Consider the following 24,913-nt stretch of genomic DNA (forward strand, 5'->3'; position numbering starts at 1 on the left):
TGTTGTGTTTGTTGTTTTGTTGTATCTAACACTAACTTTGTACATCTATTTATACCAGTAACTCAACTTCGTCACCAAGCATAATATGTGGTCACCACTCAACTTGGCCACCAAGGTGAACTTGGGCAACAAGGTCAACTTGGCCAACAAGGTGAACTTGGCCACCAAGCATATGAAATGTTTCATAATACCCCTTAGATTTTAACCGACTTGTTAAAACCTCTTAGGCCCGGTTCACCGACTTATGACCCGGAATAGAAATTAATCCAACAACAATAATATATGAATTACCGGTTTAGGTTTACGTATACAAGTAATCAATAGATTCACAACACAATAATATATGAATTACCGATTCTAAAAAGTTGGTTACCATTTTATTCGGTTTAGGTTTACGTATACAAATATGATAAATTAATATCTGATAAATTAATATCGTCAAGTAACCAATTACCAGTTAACAATCCATGAACACCTTTCTAATGCCAATTACTAGGCCATTACTCTATATAGAGATGATCAACAAAACCGGTTCCTGGAACCGAACCGGTGGACCTGAACCGGACCCGAACCGGTTCCTACCCGTTTTTTGTAGGAACCGGACCCTATCTGATTCAACCCGATGATCCGTGACCGGTTCTTGCATTTCTGAGTGGGGGCGGGTAGGAACCGGAACCGAGCCGGAACCGGTTCTGGAACCGGAACCGGTTCCTAACCGTTTTTTTTGGCCGTTTTTTGACCGTTGGGGTCAAAAATAGCCGTTTTTTGACCGGTTATGGTACAGGAACCGGGTTAGGAACCGGTAAGAACCGGTTAGATAAGTTAGGGGTCCGAGGGTGGGAGAACCGGTTCGGTTCCCTAACCGGTTCGAGCCTGGAACCGGTTTAAAAGGTGGTTTTGAATATAGGAACCGGTTAGGAACCGGTTCCGGTTCCTAGTCCCAAACCGTTTTGAACATCTCTAACTCTACATATGTGCTTAGCTCATAATTCTAGTTGCACTTAACCAAGGGGTTTTGACGTAAGGATAGTTTATCGTATTCGTTTCAAGTTATTCGAATTTGAAAATTTCAAAACCATATTTGAAAGGTTTACGTTTACATATTTTGCAAGTAATTTATGAAACAATATATCCTTCTAATTAATATTCTTAACATACATTTACAGTTAAGAATTTTTAAATCTAGTTTTTAAATATTAATAAATACACATAGGAAAATCAAAAATAGAAAAGGTTATAATTATAAGCTATGAAGTAGGAAGAAACAGGCACCATCAATATACCAACCAACCATCTTCCAATGACACCAAACATCATAGAATTGATTGTAATATCCAACATTAAACAATTTCTGAAACAACATTTAAAATAAAAATTAGAGAGAAAGAGAGGGAAAAACTTCCATGTTTCCAACTTCATCCCCTCTCTTAATTCTTCTTATCATTCAATAATCAACGTTGTATGTTTTTCTGATTTTCGTAATTAATTATAGATATGAGTAAGTTTAAGGATAAAAGACCGCTAGACCCGATCAAGGTATCATCGGAGCCACAAAATAATTATGATGATGCAGCTTTAGAAGGTAATCAATCAATCAATCAGCTTTTTGTTTGACATTTAAGTATTTAACATCTTATTATATGATGAAATGATAGAAAATGATTTAAAACATATATGCATTAGGTGTTGCTGCAAATGTGAAACTACTATTAAAACTTATTCAAGATCACAAAGATGCATGCAAAAAACAACAAAATGATGGGAAAAGAATGTTAAGGGTGGCAGGAATGATGACTATCCTCGAAATGGTTCGAACCAGGATTCAAAATTGCCAATCGTTTGGAACCAAACAAAGCGACCTTCTAAAATCAAGCCCATGCCATAGCCCAAAAGACAAACGGCCAACTGAGCCCATAACATTTGATGAAAAGGAAACATTAAAAAGAGAACTCAGTGCAAGCTTGACAACGCGTAAGAGTCTTGAAATGATGTGCTCGAGTTTGGGTAAAGAGAAGGAGATAATGATGTGTGAGTTGACCAAAAAGGCACACGAGTTAGCAGAAATGGAGGAACATATTAACAACCTTAAGCTACAAAACGAGACGTTGTTAGAAAGGGTTAAAGGATGTGCAGATGTATATAAACATGAAGGAAAAGGGAAAGAAACACAAGGGGCATTGGAGCTTCAAGACCGTAACAACTCACTTTCTGAACAACTTTTGAAATCATTAGATGAGTATCGGTCAATGAAGAGAGAATTAACAGATGTGCTAGAAGAAAATACAGTAATGCGGTCAACATTGGAAGAAATGGGAGTCAAAGTTAGTTGCAGTTTACAAAAAATTCAAAACTATAGAAGACGTCTAACGTTAGAAACCGATGAAATTGCGGATATTGAAGAAGGGGTTTCAGAATTAGAGCATATGCTTAAATGTTATGAGTTAAATGAGAAAAAGAATGGAAAGAAGGGAGATGAACATGTTAAAAAACCAGATGTAAAAGCTGTGGAAGGTGACAAAAAATGTACATTCAGTAAAAATATATAGATTTATTGGTCTTGTAAATATGTAAAAAAATACTCAAATGTTATTTTTTAATGACTAACACAAGCAGAAGTTTAAACTTTAAACAAAGGGAAGCCAATTAAGGTATTCCATAATAGTTTATATATAATATGCCAAAAGTCAAATAAATTCAACCATGATTATATTCTATACATTATTTTAATAAAGTTCGAAACAGACGAATAATAACTTTTCTAATCAAGATTTTGGACCTTAGAAGCAGCAATGGAGTTTAAAATCCACGAGTTGCTCACAGCTACCGCACCACATGAACTTGCTAGTGTATCTGCATTTGACTTTCTTTGACTCAGAATCCGGTTTTGCTCATTTGGTTTCGTCTTATCAGGAAGCTCAAGGCTATAAATTAGAAACTGTTGTTCATTGTTCATTGGTACCGGCTTCCTATGCAGAACTGTTCCTCCAGCAGCAATTATAAGATCATGCAAATATCCTTTGTAAGAAGCTACAAAATCTCCAGTAAAATAGAACTTAAAACCATTAAAAAGTTTTGGTTCCTGCAAAACAAAATATATATGTTAGAATTAATATGTTAACATTTATTAAAAAAAAACAAATTTATTAAATTTAGATGTGAAAAAACCTTATTCAACAGCCTAGACCGACCGAGTTTAGGACCACCTGTGAATCCATGAATATCTAAATTAATTTCATAAAGTTGTTCATCAACTGGTTTCTTGACCTCTAAGCAAGCCTTGATCCCTTTTAACATGCAAAACGAACAAAGATTATATCTTTGCAATGAACAATTTTTATTTACAAGCAAATACTTGGATAAGTATGCATAAAAAGCCATGCTTACATTCAACATTAAGAATCCACTTTCCCTCGATAATGCCCATCAAATATTTAAGGGTTCTTCTACATGTGCCATTCTCATCCGCCGATGCAATGACATGTGTAACCCTGGAATCCCATTTCTTCAATACTGTAACTCCAGATAACTTCTCAAACTTTTCAACAGTTTCCTGTGATGCAGTTAACAAATGAAAATATAAATATATATATTCACATGAATTGAAAAGTAAGAATTTATGAATAGATATTATCTTACCTTTTCATTATTTGTGAGAGCCGAGCAACAAAGAACCATTTTTGTAAACAGTCCATATGACTCCCAACGAGAAGTTGCACCGACTGTATCATCAACGTTGACTTGGGATTGTTTAACTACAGATTGTCTTTTTGAAACATATTTCCTTTTATCTTTTTGTTGAGAATCACATGCTTCATTTGGCAGCTTTTGAGATGCATGAAGTGGGCATAACATGACAAAATTATCCTGTGACAAAGAAACAAAATTTAACCATTTGACCATGTTTAGTGTAATGTGATATAATATAATGATACTTACAGTATCCCATCGACACTGTGGTGTTAGCTTTGCACAAGTGAAATGAAAGCTTCTGCGACAACTTTTTTCATAACAACCGAGAGCTGCACACTTTAATCCACAGCAGGAGCATTTGATTCTTTTGCTTCTTGCCAGCTCAGCTTCCAGATTGACAGCAATGCCATCTTCAAAGAATACATTAGGTGCCCTACATATATTTTAAATGTCAGAACATCAACAAAATAGGGAGAAAAACATTACTTCCACATAATTACCACTCTGTGCAGTTCCTATGTGCGTGTATGGCACGTGATACATCATCATGATCCAAAGTTACAGGCTTTCCTTTAAGGTAGTGTGTTATGCATCCAGAAATCTGCAGTAAACATGCATCTGATAAGAAAATCAGGAAGTAATTGGTTTTAGAAAGATGTAGATTTTGAGACATACGTCTGATTCTTCGGTGGATTGGCAGAAAGCACATTGCGTATAAGACTGAGTGTTACATTTATGTAAGAATGTTGCATTTGGTTTCTTTGTAAGATTAACTTCTCCCGATGGTTGGCTGATCTTTGCTGCATTGTTTTCAGAAGGTGTTGGCTCATTTGTAAAAAATGTCACCTTTTTAGAAGCTTTCAAGTCCTTGGAAGTTTGAGTTTTTTGAGTTTGTTTACTTGAAGTACAAGCTTCTATCTTGCGATTAACAAGACAAGGTTCACTAGGCAGCTGATAGATGAGATCCTTGTTAGGTTCGGGTATGTTATTATTATTATTGTTTCTTGAATCCTGGTTCTTCAACCTTTTAGTCCTTTTTATATGTGGCTGATCAGTTGTCTCTTTTTTCTTCTTGCTTACTGTACTTTCATCTCCAGGATTAGAAGCTTTTTCAACAACTGCTTGTGCAACTTTCTTGCCACTTTGATTCTGTTTCTTACGTTTCACAGACTCGCTAGTGCTTTTGTTATTATCTTGATCAGTCTTTGATGGCACGGTACAAATCTCAATTTTATCTGCATCTTTCTTAACTCTCTTCTTTTGAGTGCTTTCTCCACTCTTCTTAGCTCTCTTCTTTGATCCTTTCACTTTAGCTTCATGGTCAACCGTGTTCACTGCAAGTGGAGATAAAGTTGGTAAAACCACCTCTATGGCACTGGTCTTCTTTCCATCCAACTTATTGTGCACATTCTCTAGAACTCTGTCACATACATCAGATTCTTTTTCCTGTGTCCCAATACCAAATTCAGTATCATGATACCAATTAATAGGGCAAGTAAACATATATGGGATGGCTTTTTCGGGGGGGGGGGGGGGGGGGGGGTTTTACCAGATACAACATTATACAAAATAATAAAATATAGTTACCTGCAGCTTTATTGGACTTGCACAGAGCTCAGGAGAGCATGGTCTCTGTGTCCATTCAAACATTTCACTATCAAACATGTTACCATCCTGCAACAATTGGCACTGTTAAATCACATTCGAGAATTATCAATATTTTAGTTATTCATGCTAATAACATAAGCCATTAGACCGAACTGTATGCAGGCTAATGAATTATCAATGATAACTTTTGGATGTAAATGCTCAAAATTTAAGATAACTAATAACAACTGATTACAAAACTACCTTTGAGGTCACTTGATCATGATGATCATCATAAGAATCTTTGATATCACTGAAGCATGGAGCATCCGGTGGTGACACGTTTACAGGTTCAAACGGTGTAGGTTGTGTAGGTTCTTCACTATTCTCCTCATTTCTTAACCAAAAGAAAGGGGAAAATAATGTATCGCCATCCTCGTGTAAATGAGCCATGTCTTCTGGTCGAGACGCATTAGTTTGAGCCCCATCTTTAATAATCAAACTTTTCCCACTATCAACATTTGCAGGCCTTGTTGGTGTCTCTTGTGGAGGATGTTGTGGCACCTGGACCCTTTTCTTTGTTGGAAAAGACGGTCTCACAATATCAGAATCACATGTTTTAGCCCTCTTTGATGATCCTTTCAAAGTTTTCGTTTTCTTTTTCCTCTGGTTCTGTGTGTTTGGTGCGGTTCTGCAAGCTTTGCCGGTTCTTTTGCTTCCACAAATGGTTTCATCATTGGTTTGATCCTCATGACCTAAATAGCCAAGAAATAACAGTATAAACAAGTCTGCGTAACATGTTTATGATCAATGTGTGCTTATGAAGTTAGTAAACCAATACCTTGGGTTTGAGGTTCTGATTGAGTGACAAGGATGTTGACTCCAGAAGAAACCTCCATGTTCTTGTAAATGCTGACCAAACTATCCATGTGCAGAGCAGGACGAATCTCTGAAACAGATTAGTTTTAACTTTAAATATAAGAAACTAGATATAATAAATGCCAGTGTTGTAAAAATCGCTATCAGTCACCGCTTAATAAGCTATTAATCGCCAACTGGTATGTTGCTGATTCAAATTACCTAACGGGGACAACAAATTAGTAGCTAGTCAAAGCCAATCCAAATCGGACCAAGTTGTTAAAATTAGTCAAAATCGTTAAAAGATTTGAAAAATCATACTTATCAATCCAATCCAATTAATAAGTTCAAAAACTTAAATATAAAATTTTGAAATCCGTGTGTATACATACATTGAAATACTACACATAAACTTCCAATCTGATTAATCCTTATTAATCGCAAGTCGGTACCTCACCGCCCGACTAGCGCCTAACGAGTTACACAACACTAGATACAACAAATTTCATATCGATATCTTTCATCTACTGATGAATTGCAATAGTAAATTATCCCTAATTTAATTACAGATCTGTTTAAATTAACCGAAACGAACACCTAATTAAGAAATACCTCTTCTCCTATACGGAACCTTGCATACAGGACACGTCGAATCGGACTTCATAGACTTATCAATACAAACGCTGAAACCAATCGTAAAACAATAACCTATCAATTTTCTAGTAACTAACTCAACAAAAAAGTCCTAATAATAATAATAATAATAATAATAATAATAATAATAAACGAAACAACTTACTTGCAGAATATATGATTACACGTGAGCGAAACCGCGGATTTCAGAAGACTTAAGCTGCAAATATAATTAAACACGAAGAGTGATTAACATTAAATATAGGTAATCGGAAACAATAGAAGGATGCAATGATCGATTTAGAGTATAGAGATTATTATTATTATTATTATTACCAGATAGGGCATTTGAGCTCTTCCGCCATACGTCGGAGGTGTGACGTGGCCTCCATTCTGAAGAACGCTGTGAAGAATGTTATGTGAAATTGAAGATGAAATGTGGATACTATTTTAAGTGAAATTGGAAGTGAGTGTGAGATTGAAAATTGAAAATTGAAAATTTTAGGTGTGGCGGGAGTATTTTTATTGGCGGTTTCAAGCGGGAACTTAGCAAATTATTACGAAATTTGTGAAAAAATTTAAGTTTTACTGTCTTTTTATTATAATTGGAACTATTTTTAATATAAAGTTATCGTATTGTACGAAATGTATAAAATTCAGGATCAAATTAAGTATAAAAGTTTATCAAATTAAAAAATTAAGAATACTTTTTCCGTATATGGTTATGCTACCCATTCTATATTGCCCGTACAAGGGTATACGAATCGTATAGAAGATGTATGGTGAGATGAGAAGAGTGTTTGAATAGTATGACACTTAGCAGAGTGCTATTTTCGTCCATAGCATTTGATGAGTTATGCAAGTTTAGTATATTATTTAGCTTGGACCGTCACAATTGTCGCATTTTATCCGAAAAGGTAGAAGTATATAAATACCCTGACTTAACGTTAAAAATTAACGGGGTTAGTAAAATTGACGAAAATTGCAGGATTTGAAAACCTCAAGTTTCATCAGGACGGAAATGAACAAAAGAGGAAAATATGGGCGGAAATTACAAAGTCATCAAACCACATGGACGAAAGTGGCAATTTACTTTATTTACTATTAATAGTACCTATGAGTTGTTTGGAAACCTCTCAATGGTCATTAAGAGGCTAGCTCTTAATGGTTCGTAATCTCTTAATGGTTCATGTTCTTAAGTGGTTAAGAGGTAACCATAAGCCTAGAATAATTAAGATGTAACCATTTAGACAAGTTTACATCTTAACTACCAAAGAACCATGAACTATTAAAGAGGTAGCATTTTTAATAACTAGGCTCGTAAATGATGAACAAGGGTATGTTCGTGTTCATTCATTTAATCTTAAACGAACATGAACGCTTAGTCAAACATATATTTGATGCTCATGTTCGTTTGTCTAAAAAATAAACATGTTCGTATTCATTTATTAAAAATCTAAACGAATCGTTAATGATATTAAACAAACACACTTGAATGTTTGGTTCGTTTATATTGGGGTTGGTGAATGGAACTACAAGTATAGTTATAGCCCAAGCAAAATTGGCCCATATTTGGGTGTGCCCAAATTAAGTTTACTCGCATATGGCCTGGGTGCAGTTTCTCCTCTCCTTAGGGGTAAGCAGTGAATTTGATTAAATTAGGGTTTTTTCAAACCAATTTTCATTCTCATTTCAGCAGTTTTTGTATTTATTCATAAGTTATGCTCGATGAAGCATCTGATTAAAAGTTTGTTATTGGCTTTGGTGGGTGGATTTAATGTAAATGAAAAGCATACATGTTTTTTTCATTAATTCCATGTCACTGTATCAGAACCTCACGACTAGAGGCTTCCTCGTGAGGCTTAAATTCAGTGGTATAACAAATTTTAGAGTTTCCAAATAATATAATCTCAAAGGCATAAGTTGGCTTACAAGATGCTGCTTATCAAGGGAATCACTCAAACATCCTTAACATAATTTAACATGTATTCTTGTTGTAAAAGTTCACTTTTGTACTCAAAGATGTTACATTGGATCAAAGTATTTTGTCATTTTCATTTGTTTTGTTTCAGCTTCTGTCTTTTTAATTATGTTTATTGCATCTGGTTTTTTGAAAATGTGTAGCAGTGGCGAAGCTTGGACGAGTTTGTCGGGGGGCGGACTCAAAATGTATTTAAAAAAACCATAAACGAGGCGGGTTGGGCTCAAATTTTTGGGGGAAAAACGGGTAAATTTACACTACGTACACAAACTGTCGGGCGAAAAATGGTCAATTTACACCACTGCGTAAAAAAACAGGAGGGCCTCGGGCCACCTGGGCCCTAAAGAAGCTTCGCCCATGATGTGTAGTGACTTCAAATCGGTTGAAATCATGAAAGACTCCGAAGAAGTTGAAGCTTGATATCAAAGGTGGTAGGATGCGGTGCGTGGGCTTGGTGTATAAATAATGTGATATGCTTATGGTTCCATGATGTTGGTATCAATTGAACAACAAATGATTAGTATCCGGTGAGTTTGCCATACTATATGTTATGCCATAACTCGATATCCACAGTGTCTTATGTTGCAGTTTTAGTTAATGCAACGTATATGCTTTATTTATTCATATCATAAAATTGTAATACTTATGTTACCTTTATGAATATTTATCAAAATTTTGATAATAAATAATTGCAGTTAATGTTAACAACATTAAGTGCAAAATCAGTTCTATACAATTTAATTGTACATCCAAGCTTACACTCTCAATCTCAACCTCAAGGGCACATTAGCACATACTCAAAACCCAATGGCCCAAAGATCAATCACGACCATACTGACCACGGTCCACAGTTCCGTGCTACATAAGTTTTCACAAGGGCATCACAACAAAACCATGATACATATAAACCAAAAACAAAAACAAAAAAAACCCACACACCAATCACCAACTTCTTTTCTCATCTAAAGTTACAGCATCGAGGCCGTCCTCTTGCTAAATTATCCCACAAACATTCCATCTGTCTCGGTGATTGGTAATGCGCCGTGTAATAATTATCCATACACCGGTATTGACAAAACCTAGCATGGTGAGAGTATTGTACTGGGTTCGTGCTGTTGAACTGCTCAACCCACATTCCCATGCTCACGTCTTCCATTTTAAATATCTGTCAAACGGGTCACAAAAACGAGTCAGACGGGTTTATTTAAACTCAAAAACTTAGAGGGGTGTATAACTGACCCTGAGCTTTCTTTTCGCGTGCTGAGATATAATGAATTTTGCTATATCAATGGAAATTATATATCCTGGTCCATTTGCATAAGGTGGATATACTGCTTCTGGCCATTCCTGCAACATTAATATGTAAATTAAAAAAGCATTTCAAATCGGACAAACTGTAATTGACCAATTATTTAATGTTATCGAACCTCAAAACTGACAGCCCATTTGCCATGTCTGAGAGGTCTGTGAAAGAGATTAAGATTTCCCATATAAAGAGACTGCTGATGTTGAACTTTGTTAAGTTCTTTCAATACAGTATCCACCCGTGTAAAAGTGTCGTCATCACATTTCATCACATATGAAGCACTCACATTTTGAATCTACAATTTCAAGTGGCAGGGGTGTAAATAAAATGACTGAAAAGTCAATTTAGAAACTATAGAAGAAGGGTTTCATAATAATTACCGCGTATTCGCAGATGGCTATAGTTTTTAGCACCACGAGCTCATAATTGTCCATAAATGTTAAAACCACAATATCACCAAAGTAAGCAGCTTCCTTTTTTAAAACTGCATTTTGCTCCTTCCTTGGAGACTGCAATTAAAAACTAACTTTCAATTTAATTTTATTAAAAAATAAAAACTTTTGATTTCTTACCAGTGCGACAAAGAACCGAACAACAACATCTGAGGATTTAACTGCTGAAGACAGCATCCATGTTTTCCTAATGGCCATACGCTCAGCAAAGTGATTTGTAGCAGATAATATCCCGATAAAGACTCGTATACGATGACATGGCAAAGGTTTAGCTTTCCATTTTTCAGACATTTCTATTACCCTTTGTGGTGAGAAGCTTGGGTGAGAAGTTGGGAGTGATGTGGCATAAACAGAATGCACGTCTACATCACCTTTAACCACTAATCCTGTGGCATCCTCAAGTGTATACCCCTGTAGTAAACATATATGTTACATCAATAATCAATTGATGATTATAGATGAATGTAATTGGTTGAATAAGCATGTTAAAAAATATTATGAAATTGGATTAACATACTGTACGATATGGGAAGGAGGTGACATGACGACCTCCGACATTTATATGGTATCCATCAACTCCAGCACGTATGGTCAGCACAAATAATTTACCTTCCACAAAAGGAAATGGCCATGTCACTTCGGGCTTCTGTGCCCGTCCTATAAATCTTTTGAACCATGATGATGTTCGTGATTCTTTTGAATCTACAGCATCGTTACGCATCCATTTTTCACATCTTGGAAATCCATCAACTGTCAAATATGGTACATTAGATACCAGTTAACCAGAATAATGAAAATGACGTCATCTTATTTAAAAATGAACTCTGGCAATGTCATATGTACAATTTTCTACAGAATGAAATCCATAAGCTACTGATATTCCAAACTGCTACCATGAAAGCCTTGTATCAGAAAATAACTAATAGTAAGATGAGCGAGTTTTGAAAATTTGCTTATCAATGTATAATCATTCTAAGAAGTAACAGATCTTTTATATCTATAAATCTTTTTTTTTTTTGGGAAAATAAAGCCTTCTAGATATAGGATGTTCTCCAACTAACTCATCCTATACACTAAACATATTCATGTTTGCATTTATTCAACTGATTCTTGTTTTCGCCAAACTATGTCAGAAGCAATAGACTACCTGTCTACCTTACAAGGTTATATTATTCATATCATATCTATATGCACTGTAAACCTTAATTAATAAGCACTTAGCATTCAACATACTTCAAGATGGAAATCTCAAAAACTTATTGGACACTTGAACACATAATTGCAGCATGTATTTCATCTAAGTTGTTCAATGTTCACTCAAACAAGATTTAATTTCAGGAACCCTGCTTTTCGGAAACTCAACAACCAACTCATTTTGAACTTATATCCTAATGTATTGACCACATAAATCATATAATTTTCAATCTCAAAGAATCGGATGCAAAACAATTATTTTGGCACAAGAGTGCATATATATATGGAGAATATAAAGGTCAATGAACATGTCAATCATCCTGATGATGTACAGTTTCTTGATAAAACCACAATAATGGTAGCATGAGCTAAAGCCTAAAAGTGGCTAATTAGTAATTTGGTATTCAAAGAAAGAAGACAACATATAACAAGCCAATAACTACAGCAATATGCTTACCAAGCATGTCATCATCGCCTTTCGATGGTAACCCATCACACCTCTGAGCGGCACCCCATTGCATTCTGTAACACGTATTATGCTCAATAACCGGTTGATGACTCCAATCACCTCTCAACCGAGGATTCAAATGGAAAATCTTTGGCGGATCTTCTCCAACCACAGCTTTTAACCCCTGCAACTCAACCTTAAACTGAGAAACCAAAACCATCGTATCAGCTCCTCTCGTTCTCGCAAGCTGCGCAACATATTCTTTTTGCCCATAACGAGGCGTCCCCACCACCGTTATAGACGACCCTTCAGCTAAACCGCACGGAAGAAACATCATCCGATCCCCTTTCGTTAACTCTTCACCACTTATCGACACCCATAGCGGACACCGTTCTTGTTTCCCTTCAACTACAGAAGACAACTTACTACCTTCCTCACTATAATTACCAATCTCTTCCCACGCCTTTAATCCTAAACTCCACGCTTCATCCGCCATCTTCTCCAATCCCGACATATCGTTTCTCCTACGCCTCTGCCTCAAAACATTCCCAGTCAACCGTCCGTATCGAACATCAACAGGACTAACCGTATCAAATCGGATCTCATTTTCTAATCCTAATCCATTTTCCTCTTGTAATACCTCGCTAATCTCATCGTGATACGCAGATCTAATCGACGAATCACTCACTTCTAACCGAAGCTTACTCACTACTTTATCATTATCATTATCATTATCACTACTTGAAGCCTCAAAATATGCAGAGAACTTAAAGCAAACAATAATCAAATACAATGCAGCTAAACCTAACAACACATGAGGCAGTTTAACTCTTCTGAAACCAAACACTTCACTCCGTGACCTCTTCATTCTCATTTAACAGATGTTATTATTATTATTATTATTATTGAAAAGAACATATTGAGGCCTAATTCGGTAACCTGAAGCAATCTAATTGGATAATATGAGACGTGAGTGAACAGATGTGATGTGATGTGATTGATTGATCAATTTGTAGTGTTAGTTACCTGTAATCGAACGATTTGAATGTGAATAAGGAGAAGAGATTAGTGGAGGTGAAAAGGTTATTTAGAGAGATCGAAAAGATTTAAAGAGCAGACAGAGAAACGTGATAAAAGGTGGGAATGAATGTCATGATTGATAATTAATTGTATTGTTTTCCGCAGCTGATGGTGGAATGGAAGGAGCACTTGTTAATAAAAATGGGGAAAAAGTGTGTTTTATTGACCCAACTGGCATCTTTTGAAAGTTGTCTTGTTATACTAACGAGCTGATCGTTGACGGTCCCTTATATAACATAAATGATTATTGTTTCCAACGGTCCGTGACTGACATAATTATAATGACGTTAGTTGTAGATAGTCGGAAAAATGTTTTTGCCCGAAAAACTCAACATTTTCGTCTCAAACATCTATTTAACCTTGGATCGGACTTTTAGTAAACCTTTTACAGTAAAAAACCCAGTTATTGAGGTCGCCGGAATCAGTTGGTGGTGCTCAAGTGGTGGTGTTTAGTTGGTAGCGAGTAAGTTGGTGGTGGTAGCGGTGTTCAAGTTAAGTTTTCTGACAAAAAAATGTGATTTTTTGGGCGACCTACAAGTAACGGCGTTAGGATTATGTTAGTTTTCTATGATCTTTTGTGCAATTTTGAGTTGTCGTTTTAAGTTTCATGTTGTTTGTCATGCTTTCTCTTAGGGGTAACCTTCCGAAAATGGGGAGGGAGGTGGACCAAGACTACAGTTGATGAGAAGCTTAAATAAGCAAGAGAGGGATGCCTCACATAGGGTGTGGACGTTGGGAACAAATACGATAAAAGATGAGACAGTTAGCAATCAATTCGTTAGTTGGGATTAATAAAAACCAATATACTAAAAAAAAGGTTATTTTCGTTTTGACGGGTAAGTGTTGATAAAATGTATGTTAGATCTAAAACACGTCTACTTGATCACCTTTTAATTATTACTTAATGAGATTTTTAACCAATCAAATTCTGCAATTTATCCAAAAAGCTTAATGGAAACTAATTAATATCGTCAAAGACCAAAATGATATCGTTGGAAGCAAGAATGAATCTCGTCATAAGCCAATAAAAATATAGTCGGACGTCAAAATAAATCTTGTCGGATGCCTAAATAATCCCGGTGGCTTAAGATTAATTAAAAAAAACTAGTGATCCTATGGTTTTATGGCGGGTCGCAAAATCTATAACAACTCGGATTTTCTAAAATTTATATTCTTTAATCATAACCCGGCCCGCTTCTATGTCGGAAAATTTTTATCTAGAAAATGTCACGCTTATCGAGATATTATTATTATTTTAATGTTATTGTTTATATAAAATAACTTTCCACCAAATACATATTTAACCCTAAACCAGGGTTTATCTTATTATGTATCCATACTAGATATCGGGGGACTAAAATGCAAATAATGTGTATTAATATCTATACTAGATATAATACATTAAACAAGGGCAAATTAAGACACCCATTTTTAAGTAATTTACAACACTTAAAGCATGAGGTACATGTGTTAGTAAGAGTAAACATGTCTTTTAAACACAACTCATTCAACTTACAAGTTTGGTCCCTCATCTTTAACCATATTTTGTTTTTAATTTACCTTGTAAACTAACTTCCCACCCATGATTTTTAAACGACTATAGCCTTTTCGTACGTTAATATTTTTATAAACAAATTGCACCATAAAAACGAGCATTTTATTCTCTTAAATTTGGATATGATATTGTTGTAATTTTTTTTCATTTTAAATAAATTAATATGTTACGTAGGGGTGTTCAGTGTAGGTTTTGATGGTTTTTAAGTAAAACTTGTGAGTCCAACCGTTAATACTGATTTTTTGTCGTCTAAAACCAAACTCAACCATTGAAAGTTGAAACCGAAACGTTGCTAACTGCCTGGTTCCAGTTTGGTTTCACAGTTTAAACTTCAATAATAAATTTAGTTTAAAATAATTAATAATTTAAATGTACCATCAATTTTAACTAAAAACCAACAAAATATGATACTTGAGATGATCATAAATAAAAAATGATAATTTTAATTAGCCACATAAATGGTAAATATTAGTGGAAGATCTAGGACGTTAAATAATAACAAGGATTACAAAATGAATCATATTGCAATTAGGTTAATTTACAGTCTTTTCTGGTTTCATATGGCCGGTTGCCAATATAAACCGCGGACCAACCGTTCATTACATTTTGAAAATTTTGAAACCGACCAACAAACCGAAAGTAAAAAAGAAAAAGAAAAAAGAAGTCAAACCAATGACCGATTTAAACGATTTCAAGGTTTTAACTGAACCATAAACACTTATATTTGTACGTGATTAACAGGTTCAAACACCCACTGCATCGCGCGGGCACCCGTCTAGTATATTATAATCCATTACCTCCTGACCCAAACCAAAGACCCGACCCGTATTCGAAACCCGTAAACCCGTTTAGAGTCTTGGGCCGTAATTCTCGTCATTAACTTGGAATCAAATCATAGTTTTTGTTAATCTTACCATTTGCGGCCAACCGACTGTCTTAATTATGTAAAATCAATAATAGTTGATGCGAATTTCTTATAATATGAACCAGTCTTAACTCGTTTAGGGTTTCACTATATAACGATCATTATAATCCAATCCAACGTAGCCACACCACCTTCATTGTATCGCCGTTAAAACCCCCAAACTTAATTTGATTAACACCAGCTGCTACATCGTGTTCTTGATCCATCTTTGGCCGGCCATGTTAATACCAGTTAAACCCTCTTCGGATCGTCTATAAGGTAATTAAGTATATGTTTCTGATCGTCATTTAGTAGGCTTTTGTGACACCCGGTAAATTCCCAACCCCTTAAACTAAGTAATCAACCTAATAATTAGGTGATTGTAAATATTATGTGCGCCCGGCGCGAGCATATGTTAGAATCAGCGCGGGCATTTATGTTTGCCCTGCGCGAGCGCGCCATGTTAGTCAGCGCGTGCATGTGTTATGTGCGCCCTGCGCGAGCGCACCATGTTAAGAACCAGCGTGAGCATATGTTATATGCGCCATGCGTGAACGTTTTGGCCTTATGTTTTCATGTAACTTAAACGTTATGTTGTCTATGGGTTGACCATCCCGCATGATGCTAAGGCGGGTGCATCCTACATCGTTTATGCGCGTGCGGAAGGGAACTAACCTACCCGCATGGCGGGAACGTTGAGAGCTAGTTTGTCTGAAGCTCCAGGATGGAATTGACTTCAACATGACTGATCACTATGTTAAAATACCAAAACCACCTGGAGAATCTACAAATGAAACTCAAATGTCCCTAACTGCGAGAAGGTTACGCACCTACCCGCAGCAAAGAAATGTTCTACACGCAGAAAGCTATGCGCACCAAGTTATACGCGCAGAACACTTAGTCAAAATGATCAGATTTAAGGAAATTGTCCCCGCCCAAAAGAGGGCGGTTGCGTGTTTCAGAAAACTTCTACTTTTTACTGTACACTGTCTAAAGCACTGAAAAAGCAAACTGTAAAAGTCAACTGCCAGCCACCCACTCTCACCAGCCACAGCCCTGCATGTCCTGTCCATATCAAATCAGAATCTTTAATCTACTTTTCTACTCTTTTTAATAAATAATAATAATTTCCATACTTTATCATCATTTCAAAAGATTACAATTCCCTAAAGCAAGGGATTATGTTCCCTTGAGTTTGCCTATAAATTTGTAGCCTAAATTATCACCCAAAACACACTTCAAAGAACTACAAACTTGCACTAATCCTTTCCCAAGCATCCGTTGTTTCCAGCTCCGATCCTGTTACTAGGTAAGCCGAGATTATAACCTTGAGATCTACTTTCCAACCCCTATATCTTGATCTTAATATATATACTTGTTATTTAATCGTATTCTAGACCTTCGATTCCGAGGCCAACACCAAGAAAACCTGAATCTCGATTAATCCCTTAACAAGAACCACAGGTGAGTCTCACAGCCCCTATTTTCACTGTTTTCACCATTTTAAACTGTTTTCGGGGCGAGGGACACGTATTTAAATAATGTTTTATCATGGTATATTTACAAGCTAAGCAAACGATTACGTGTTTAAGTTATGTTTCATGATGAGCAATGCGAACAGTTATCTATGGTTTTTCGATGATAGTGCACCAGATTCGAGTAAGTGATCACTTTACCATTGGAACTCTAAGGGTAGAGACTGCTGGTTTGATCCGCCCACTCGTAGGGGTCGCACCTCTTACACAGACGAGTGCCTAGTATGGTCATGGGGCAGTACTATGGGTTTGAGCCCGCTCGTAGAGGTCGCTCCTCTTACGCAGACGGGCCTTGTTTTCCGGCACAACGTCCGCGCGTAACCCGCGGGACGGTATTACAGCATATATTCGCTCGTAGTGGCAGCGCCACTTACACAGACGAGCACAGTTTTCCAGAAGTGTCCGCGCGTAACCCGCGGGACGGTATTACGTTATTTTAGCTCGTAGTGGCAGCGCCACTTACACAGACGAGCACAGTTCCCAGAAATGTTCGCGCGTAACCCGCGGAACGATTTTTATCAGAATATGTTGATAGAGCTATGTTTTACCAAGCATGTGTTTTAATGATGCTAACAGAATTATGTTTCAGAATGATTATGATGCAATACGATTTATCAAGTTACTAAAACTTGTGAACTCACTCAGTTTATACTGATTCAAATGTTTTTACGTGTCTTTCAGGAGATAACTAGGTAGCGCATGGAGTCACACTTAGAGCACCACACGCTGAACATCTAAAACAAGCTTTTTGGAAGATTTTGGTTTTATCCCCTCGATGCGCACGGTTACCCGCCGCGCAAGGGGATATGGCGAGGAAATCTTCAGTTTTATACTTGGATGTTTTTTTTTTGTAATCTTTGAACAATGTAACGTGTTTGTACTAAACTTCTCATGCGCAATAAAAATCTTTGAATGTTTTGCAATGGCCCGTGCTTAATTATCAATCCCCACTCGTGCGCGCCCGGCTGTTTCCGCCGCTCAGGGCCGGGTGTGACAGATTGGTATCAGAGCACTGGTTATAGCGAACTAGGAAAATAAGTTTTTAACCTAGACTATAACCTTTGGGGAATCGCATGAAATATTTTTCAAAGAATATTTTCAAAAGAAAAATCACACACGCACTTAGGAACACGGGTCACAGTGTCTAGAGATAAGAACATTATGTGCTCTGAGTACATGCGCTAAGTTTGTTATATTTTCTTTTTATGAAAAGAATGCCTCCAACCAGAGCCAAGGGAATTACCATGACACCCGAGGAGCTCGCAGAAATAATCGCGCAGGCGATTGCAACGCATGAGGCCAGCAAGGCCGAATCTAGTCAGGGTCGCCAAGAGAACGAGACCCCAGAACCCGAATCAGGAGCCTTGGACAAAGGATGCTCCTATAAAACATTCATGGCCTGTAGGCCTTGGCCGTTCAAAGGCACCGAAGGAGCCATTGGGCTCTACAATTGGATTGACAAGATGGAGACAGTTCTCTCCATCAGCGGATGTAGTGAAAACCAGAAGGTCCTTTACGCGACCTGCATGTTCCAAGAAGCAGCTTCATCTTGGTGGAAGCTCCAAGTAAAGACTTTGGGGCGAGAAGTTGCTCTTCACAAGACCTGGGAAGAATTGAAAGAAATGTTGATGAGAAAGTTCTGCTCTCGCGCAGAAATTCAGAGCTTGCAACAAGAATTCTGGAACCACACCATGGTAGGAACGGATATCGATGCCTACACCAATCGTTTCAACGAGCTTTGCCAGCTGGTGCCAGACATGGCAAACACAGAAGAAAAGAAAATCGAGAGGTACATCTTTGGGTTACCTCCTGTCGTTAGGGTCCCGCTCAACGCCGCCGCACCTCCGACCTTTGACGAGGCGGTTGCGCGAGCCATCACCCTTACAAGGGATACGGTTCGTGCGGGTATGTTGACTGCTCGCTTGAACGAGCAGCGAACCTCTGACTCCAAGAGGAAATGGAACTCCCACCGAGGATCAGACTTCAAGCAGCCACCGCCCAAGAAGCAGGAAAGCACAAGGGTTTACGCGATTCAGGCCGCGGAACCATCAAGGAAAGGATACAGCGGGCCTTACCCATGGTGCAACAAATGCAAGTACCACCACGAAGGCGAATGCGCGAACGTCACGTGCGCCAAATGTGGCAGACCAGGACACAAGACGGTGAATTGCCGTGCTAAAGAAGCTGGAGCCAATGACAACTGCTACGCATGCGGGAAGTCTGGACACTTCAGTCGGGATTGCCCACAGAAAGGAAACCAAGCTCGCGGGAGAGCTTTTGTGATCGGCGCGGGTGAAGCAAAGGAAGAACCGAATGTGGTAACCGGTACGTTTTTGCTTAACGGTCATTATGCATCTGTCTTATTTGATACTGGCGCTGACCTAAGTTTTATATCCCATGAGTTTAAAAACTCCCTGGGCTTAGCGACCAGTAGGTTAGACAAACCTTATACTATAGAACTAGCCAATGGTAGGCAGTTATGCGCGAATGAAAGGACTGAGCAATGTGTGTTAGTCATGGGAGGTCATGAGTTCAATATAAACTTGTTGTCAATAGATTTGGGAAGTTTCGATATTGTGGTAGGTATGGATTGGTTGGTCGAAAATCTCGCGGAGATTGTTTGTCATGAGAAGCAGGTTCGAATTCCACTGATGAACGGAGAAACTTTGATGATTCAAGGGGAAAGAAGGGGAGTTGCGACGAAACTGATTTCATGCCTAAAGGCGCGTAAGTGCCTAAGGAAAGGGTGCTACGCCTTCCTGGCGCATGTAGTAGAGAAAGGAGATGAGCGAAGAATTGAAGACTTACCAGTAGTACGCGAATTTCCAGAAGTTTTTCCTGAAGATTTGCCCGGGTTACCGCCGCCGCGACAAGTCGAGTTTCGTATTGATTTGGTCCCAGGAGCTGCGCCAGTAGCTCGAGCGCCTTATCGCTTAGCTCCATCTGAGATGCAAGAGCTATCCAATCAGTTACAGGAACTATTGGATAAGGGTTTCATACGCCCAAGCTTTTCACCTTGGGGAGCTCCAGTACTGTTTGTAAAGAAGAAGGATGGTTCGTTCCGGATGTGTATTGACTACAGGGAGCTGAACAAGCTGACAGTCAAAAATCGGTACCCCTTACCGAGGATTGACGACTTATTTGACCAGTTGCAGGGATCCAGTTATTATTCGAAGATAGATCTACGGTCAGGATACCACCAACTTAGGGTCCATGAGGAAGACGCACCAAAGACAGCCTTCCGAACCAGATATGGCCATTATGAGTTCTTAGTGATGCCTTTCGGGCTAACTAATGCGCCAGCTATATTCATGGATCTGATGAACCGTGTGTGCAAACCATACTTGGACAAGTTTGTGATTGTGTTTATAGACGATATTTTGATTTACTCTCGAACCAAGGCCGAGCATGAGCAACACCTGAGAATGATTTTGGAATTGTTAAGGAAAGAAAAGTTGTTTGCGAAGTTTTCCAAGTGCGAGTTCTGGCTTAGAGAAGTTCATTTTCTCGGTCACGTTGTAAACGAGAAAGGAATACACGTCGATCCTTCTAAGGTTAAAGCCATCGAAAACTGGGAAGCGCCAAAAACCCCAACTGAGGTGAGGCAATTCCTTGGGCTAGCTGGCTACTATCGACGCTTCATTGAGAACTTCTCCAAGATAGCTCTACCTCTGACCGCGCTAACTCAGAAAGACAAGGCGTTTATTTGGGGCAAGAATCAGGAAGCGGCATTTCAAATGTTGAAACAGAAGTTATGTAGTGCGCCAATCTTATCCCTGCCCGAGGGGACAGATGACATCGTTGTTTACTGCGACGCTTCACACCAGGGACTCGGATGTGTCCTTATGCAGCGAGACAAAGTTATAGCGTATGCCTCGCGCCAACTTAAGACCAATGAGAAGAACTACACAACGCATGATTTAGAACTTGGAGCTGTTGTCTTCGCGCTAAAGATTTGGCGCCATTACCTCTACGGTACGAAATGTGTAATCTTTACGGATCATAAGAGCCTTCAACATATATTCGATCAGAAGGATTTAAACATGAGGCAACGAAGATGGGTTGAATTGTTAAATGATTATGATTGCGAGATCAAGTATCATCCGGGGAAAGCGAATGTGGTAGCAGACGCGCTAAGTAGGAAGGAACGAATAAAAACGCTACGAGTCAAGGCTCTAAGGTTGACCATTCACGCAGATCTCTCTACCCGCATCCGAGACGCTCAGCAAGAAGCCTTGAAACCAGAGTTTGTTAAAAACGAATGCCTTGGGGGTATGATTAAGAATTTGGAACTTAAAGGGAACAACACTCGATATTTTGCCAACCGCATATGGGTCCCTCTCAAGGGAGGATTGCGCGAGCAGGTATTAAACGAAGCTCACAAGACGCGATATTCCGTACATCCTGGCGCAGACAAGATGTACCAAGATGTTAAAACACTGTATTGGTGGCCCAATCTTAAAGGCGCCATCGCGATGTATGTCAGTAAGTGCCTGACGTGTTCAAAAGTAAAGGCTGAATACCAGAAACCATCGGGGTTGCTTCAGCAGCCAGAAATTCCCATGTGGAAGTGGGAACAAATCTCTATGGATTTCATCACCAAACTACCAAGGACACCTAGGGGTTATGACACGTTATGGGTTATTGTAGATCGGCTAACTAAGTCAGCACACTTCCTGCCGATTAAAGAAACTGATAAAATGGAAAAGCTAGCCCGACTATATATTCGAGAAGTAGTTTCAAAGCATGGAGTCCCAGTGTCCATCATTTCTGATAGAGATAGTCGGTTCACATCAAGGTTTTGGAGATCGTTACAAGGAGCTCTAGGTACTCGCCTTGATATGAGTACAGCTTATCATCCTCAAACGGATGGGCAAAGCGAGCGAACAATCCAGACATTGGAAGATATGCTGCGCGCGTGCGCGATCGATTTTGGAGGTAGTTGGGATACCCACCTCCCGTTGGTTGAATTTTCTTACAATAACAGTTATCACACAAGCATTAAGGCTGCGCCGTTCGAAGCTTTATATGGGCGCAAGTGTAGATCCCCACTGTGTTGGGCTGAAGTGGGCGACAAGCAAATGACTGGTCCAGAAGTGATCCAAGAAACAACAGACAAGATTTTTCAGATAAGGGATCGCCTTAAGGCAGCACGCGACAGACAGAAAAGTTATGCTGATATAAGAAGGAAACCGTTGGAGTTTCAAGAAGGGGATAAAGTACTTTTGAAAGTCTCTCCATGGAAGGGAGTCCCCCGTTTCGGTAAGCGAGGAAAGCTAAATCCGCGCTACATTGGACCTTTTGAGATCCTGGAGAGGATCGGTCCAGTTGCTTATAAACTCCGTCTACCCGCCGAACTCAGTGGAGTTCATGATACGTTTCATGTATCCAACCTCAAGAAATGTTTATCTGACGAAACGTTGATTTTACCGGTGGAAGAAATTCATATTGACAAACAGCTGCACTTCGTAGAAAAGCCTATAGCAGTAACCGATTGGAAAGAACAAAGGTTGCGCAGAAGCAGAATCAAGTTGGTAAAAGTTCAATGGAACTCAAGGCGTGGGCCTGAATTCACTTGGGAAAGAGAAGATCAGATGCGCATAAAATACCCACACCTCTTTCAGAACATGGCTTCTGCCAGCAACGTCTCCTAAATTTCGGGACGAAATTCGTTTAACGAGGGGAGAATGTGACACCCGGTAAATTCCCAACCCCTTAAACTAAGTAATCAACCTAATAATTAGGTGATTGTAAATATTATGTGCGCCCGGCGCGAGCATATGTTAGAATCAGCGCGGGCATTTATGTTTGCCCTGCGCGAGCGCGCCATGTTAGTCAGCGCGTGCATGTGTTATGTGCGCCCTGCGCGAGCGCACCATGTTAAGAACCAGCGTGAGCATATGTTATATGCGCCATGCGTGAACGTTTTGGCCTTATGTTTTCATGTAACTTAAACGTTATGTTGTCTATGGGTTGACCATCCCGCATGATGCTAAGGCGGGTGCATCCTACATCGTTTATGCGCGTGCGGAAGGGAACTAACCTACCCGCATGGCGGGAACGTTGAGAGCTAGTTTGTCTGAAGCTCCAGGATGGAATTGACTTCAACATGACTGATCACTATGTTAAAATACCAAAACCACCTGGAGAATCTACAAATGAAACTCAAATGTCCCTAACTGCAAGAAGGTTACGCACCTACCCGCAGCAAAGAAATGTTCTACACGCAGAAAGCTATGCGCACCAAGTTATACGCGCAGAACACTTAGTCAAAATGATCAGATTTAAGGAAATTGTCCCCGCCCAAAAGAGGGCGGTTGCGTGTTTCAGAAAACTTCTACTTTTTACTGTACACTGTCTAAAGCACTGAAAAAGCAAACTGTAAAAGTCAACTGCCAGCCACCCACTCTCACCAGCCACAGCCCTGCATGTCCTGTCCATATCAAATCAGAATCTTTAATCTACTTTTCTACTCTTTTTAATAAATAATAATAATTTCCATACTTTATCATCATTTCAAAAGATTACAATTCCCTAAAGCAAGGGATTATGTTCCCTTGAGTTTGCCTATAAATTTGTAGCCTAAATTATCACCCAAAACACACTTCAAAGAACTACAAACTTGCACTAATCCTTTCCCAAGCATCCGTTGTTTCCAGCTCCGATCCTGTTACTAGGTAAGCCGAGATTATAACCTTGAGATCTACTTTCCAACCCCTATATCTTGATCTTAATATATATACTTGTTATTTAATCGTATTCTAGACCTTCGATTCCGAGGCCAACACCAAGAAAACCTGAATCTCGATTAATCCCTTAACAAGAACCACAGGTGAGTCTCACAGCCCCTATTTTCACTGTTTTCACCATTTTAAACTGTTTTCGGGGCGAGGGACACGTATTTAAATAATGTTTTATCATGGTATATTTACAAGCTAAGCAAACGATTACGTGTTTAAGTTATGTTTCATGATGAGCAATGCGAACAGTTATCTATGGTTTTTCGATGATAGTGCACCAGATTCGAGTAAGTGATCACTTTACCATTGGAACTCTAAGGGTAGAGACTGCTGGTTTGATCCGCCCACTCGTAGGGGTCGCACCTCTTACACAGACGAGTGCCCTAGTATGGTCATGGGGCAGTACTATGGGTTTGAGCCCGCTCGTAGAGGTCGCTCCTCTTACGCAGACGAGCGCCTTGTTTTCCGGCACAACGTCCGCGCGTAACCCGCGGGACGGTATTACAGCATATATTCGCTCGTAGTGGCAGCGCCACTTACTTCAGACGAGCACAGTTTTCCAGAAGTGTCCTCGCGTAACCCGCGGGACGGTATTACGTTATTTTAGCTCGTAGTGGCAGCGCCACTTACACAGACGAGCACAGTTCCCAGAAATGTTCGCAGCGTAACCCGCGGAACGATTTTTATCAGAATATGTTGATAGAGCTATGTTTTACCAAGCATGTGTTTTAATGATGCTAACAGAATTATGTTTCAGAATGATCATGATGCAATACGATTTATCAAGTTACTAAAACTTGTGAACTCACTCAGTTTATACTGATTCAAATGTTTTTACGTGTCTTTCAGGAGATAACTAGGTAGCGCATGGAGTCACACTTAGAGCACCACACGCTGAACATCTAAAACAAGCTTTTTGGAAGATTTTGGTTTTATCCCCTCGATGCGCA

General features: G+C 38.8%; 3 protein-coding genes across 3 annotated transcripts; 1 reads left to right on the top strand and 2 right to left on the bottom strand.

Annotated features, from left to right (window-relative positions):
* The first annotated feature begins 1,494 nt into the window (after positions 1-1,494).
* LOC143604529 (uncharacterized) lies at positions 1,495-2,546 on the top strand. The gene is made up of 2 exons (XM_077080979.1): positions 1,495-1,582; positions 1,684-2,546. The coding sequence occupies exons 1-2, from the start codon at positions 1,495-1,497 to the stop codon at positions 2,544-2,546; spliced, it is 951 nt and encodes a 316-aa protein (XP_076937094.1).
* A 136-nt stretch (positions 2,547-2,682) lies between these two features.
* On the bottom strand, positions 2,683-7,342 carry LOC143604530 (protein BREAST CANCER SUSCEPTIBILITY 1 homolog). The gene is made up of 13 exons (XM_077080980.1): positions 7,105-7,342; positions 6,935-6,988; positions 6,748-6,818; positions 6,119-6,226; positions 5,542-6,032; positions 5,278-5,364; positions 4,366-5,136; positions 4,191-4,291; positions 3,937-4,123; positions 3,637-3,864; positions 3,385-3,550; positions 3,166-3,284; positions 2,683-3,079 (listed from the first exon to the last, which is right to left on the bottom strand). Exons 1-13 carry the CDS (start codon positions 7,158-7,160, stop codon positions 2,759-2,761), a joined length of 2,760 nt encoding a protein of 919 aa, XP_076937095.1. The 5' UTR covers positions 7,161-7,342; the 3' UTR covers positions 2,683-2,758.
* A 2,134-nt stretch (positions 7,343-9,476) lies between these two features.
* Positions 9,477-13,047, bottom strand: LOC143604527 (hydroxyproline O-galactosyltransferase GALT2-like). Its single transcript, XM_077080978.1, has 7 exons — positions 12,159-13,047; positions 11,025-11,257; positions 10,628-10,918; positions 10,436-10,564; positions 10,177-10,350; positions 9,989-10,096; positions 9,477-9,914 (listed from the first exon to the last, which is right to left on the bottom strand). Exons 1-7 carry the CDS (start codon positions 13,021-13,023, stop codon positions 9,708-9,710), a joined length of 2,007 nt encoding a protein of 668 aa, XP_076937093.1. The 5' UTR covers positions 13,024-13,047; the 3' UTR covers positions 9,477-9,707.
* Between the last annotated feature and the right edge of the window lie 11,866 nt (positions 13,048-24,913).

The sequence above is a fragment of the Bidens hawaiensis genome, unplaced genomic scaffold, assembly GCF_021521415.1.
Source record: "Bidens hawaiensis isolate Kalapana, Puna unplaced genomic scaffold, B.hawaiensis_p1.1 tig00065499_1, whole genome shotgun sequence".
NCBI classification, from domain to species: Eukaryota; Viridiplantae; Streptophyta; class Magnoliopsida; order Asterales; family Asteraceae; genus Bidens; species Bidens hawaiensis.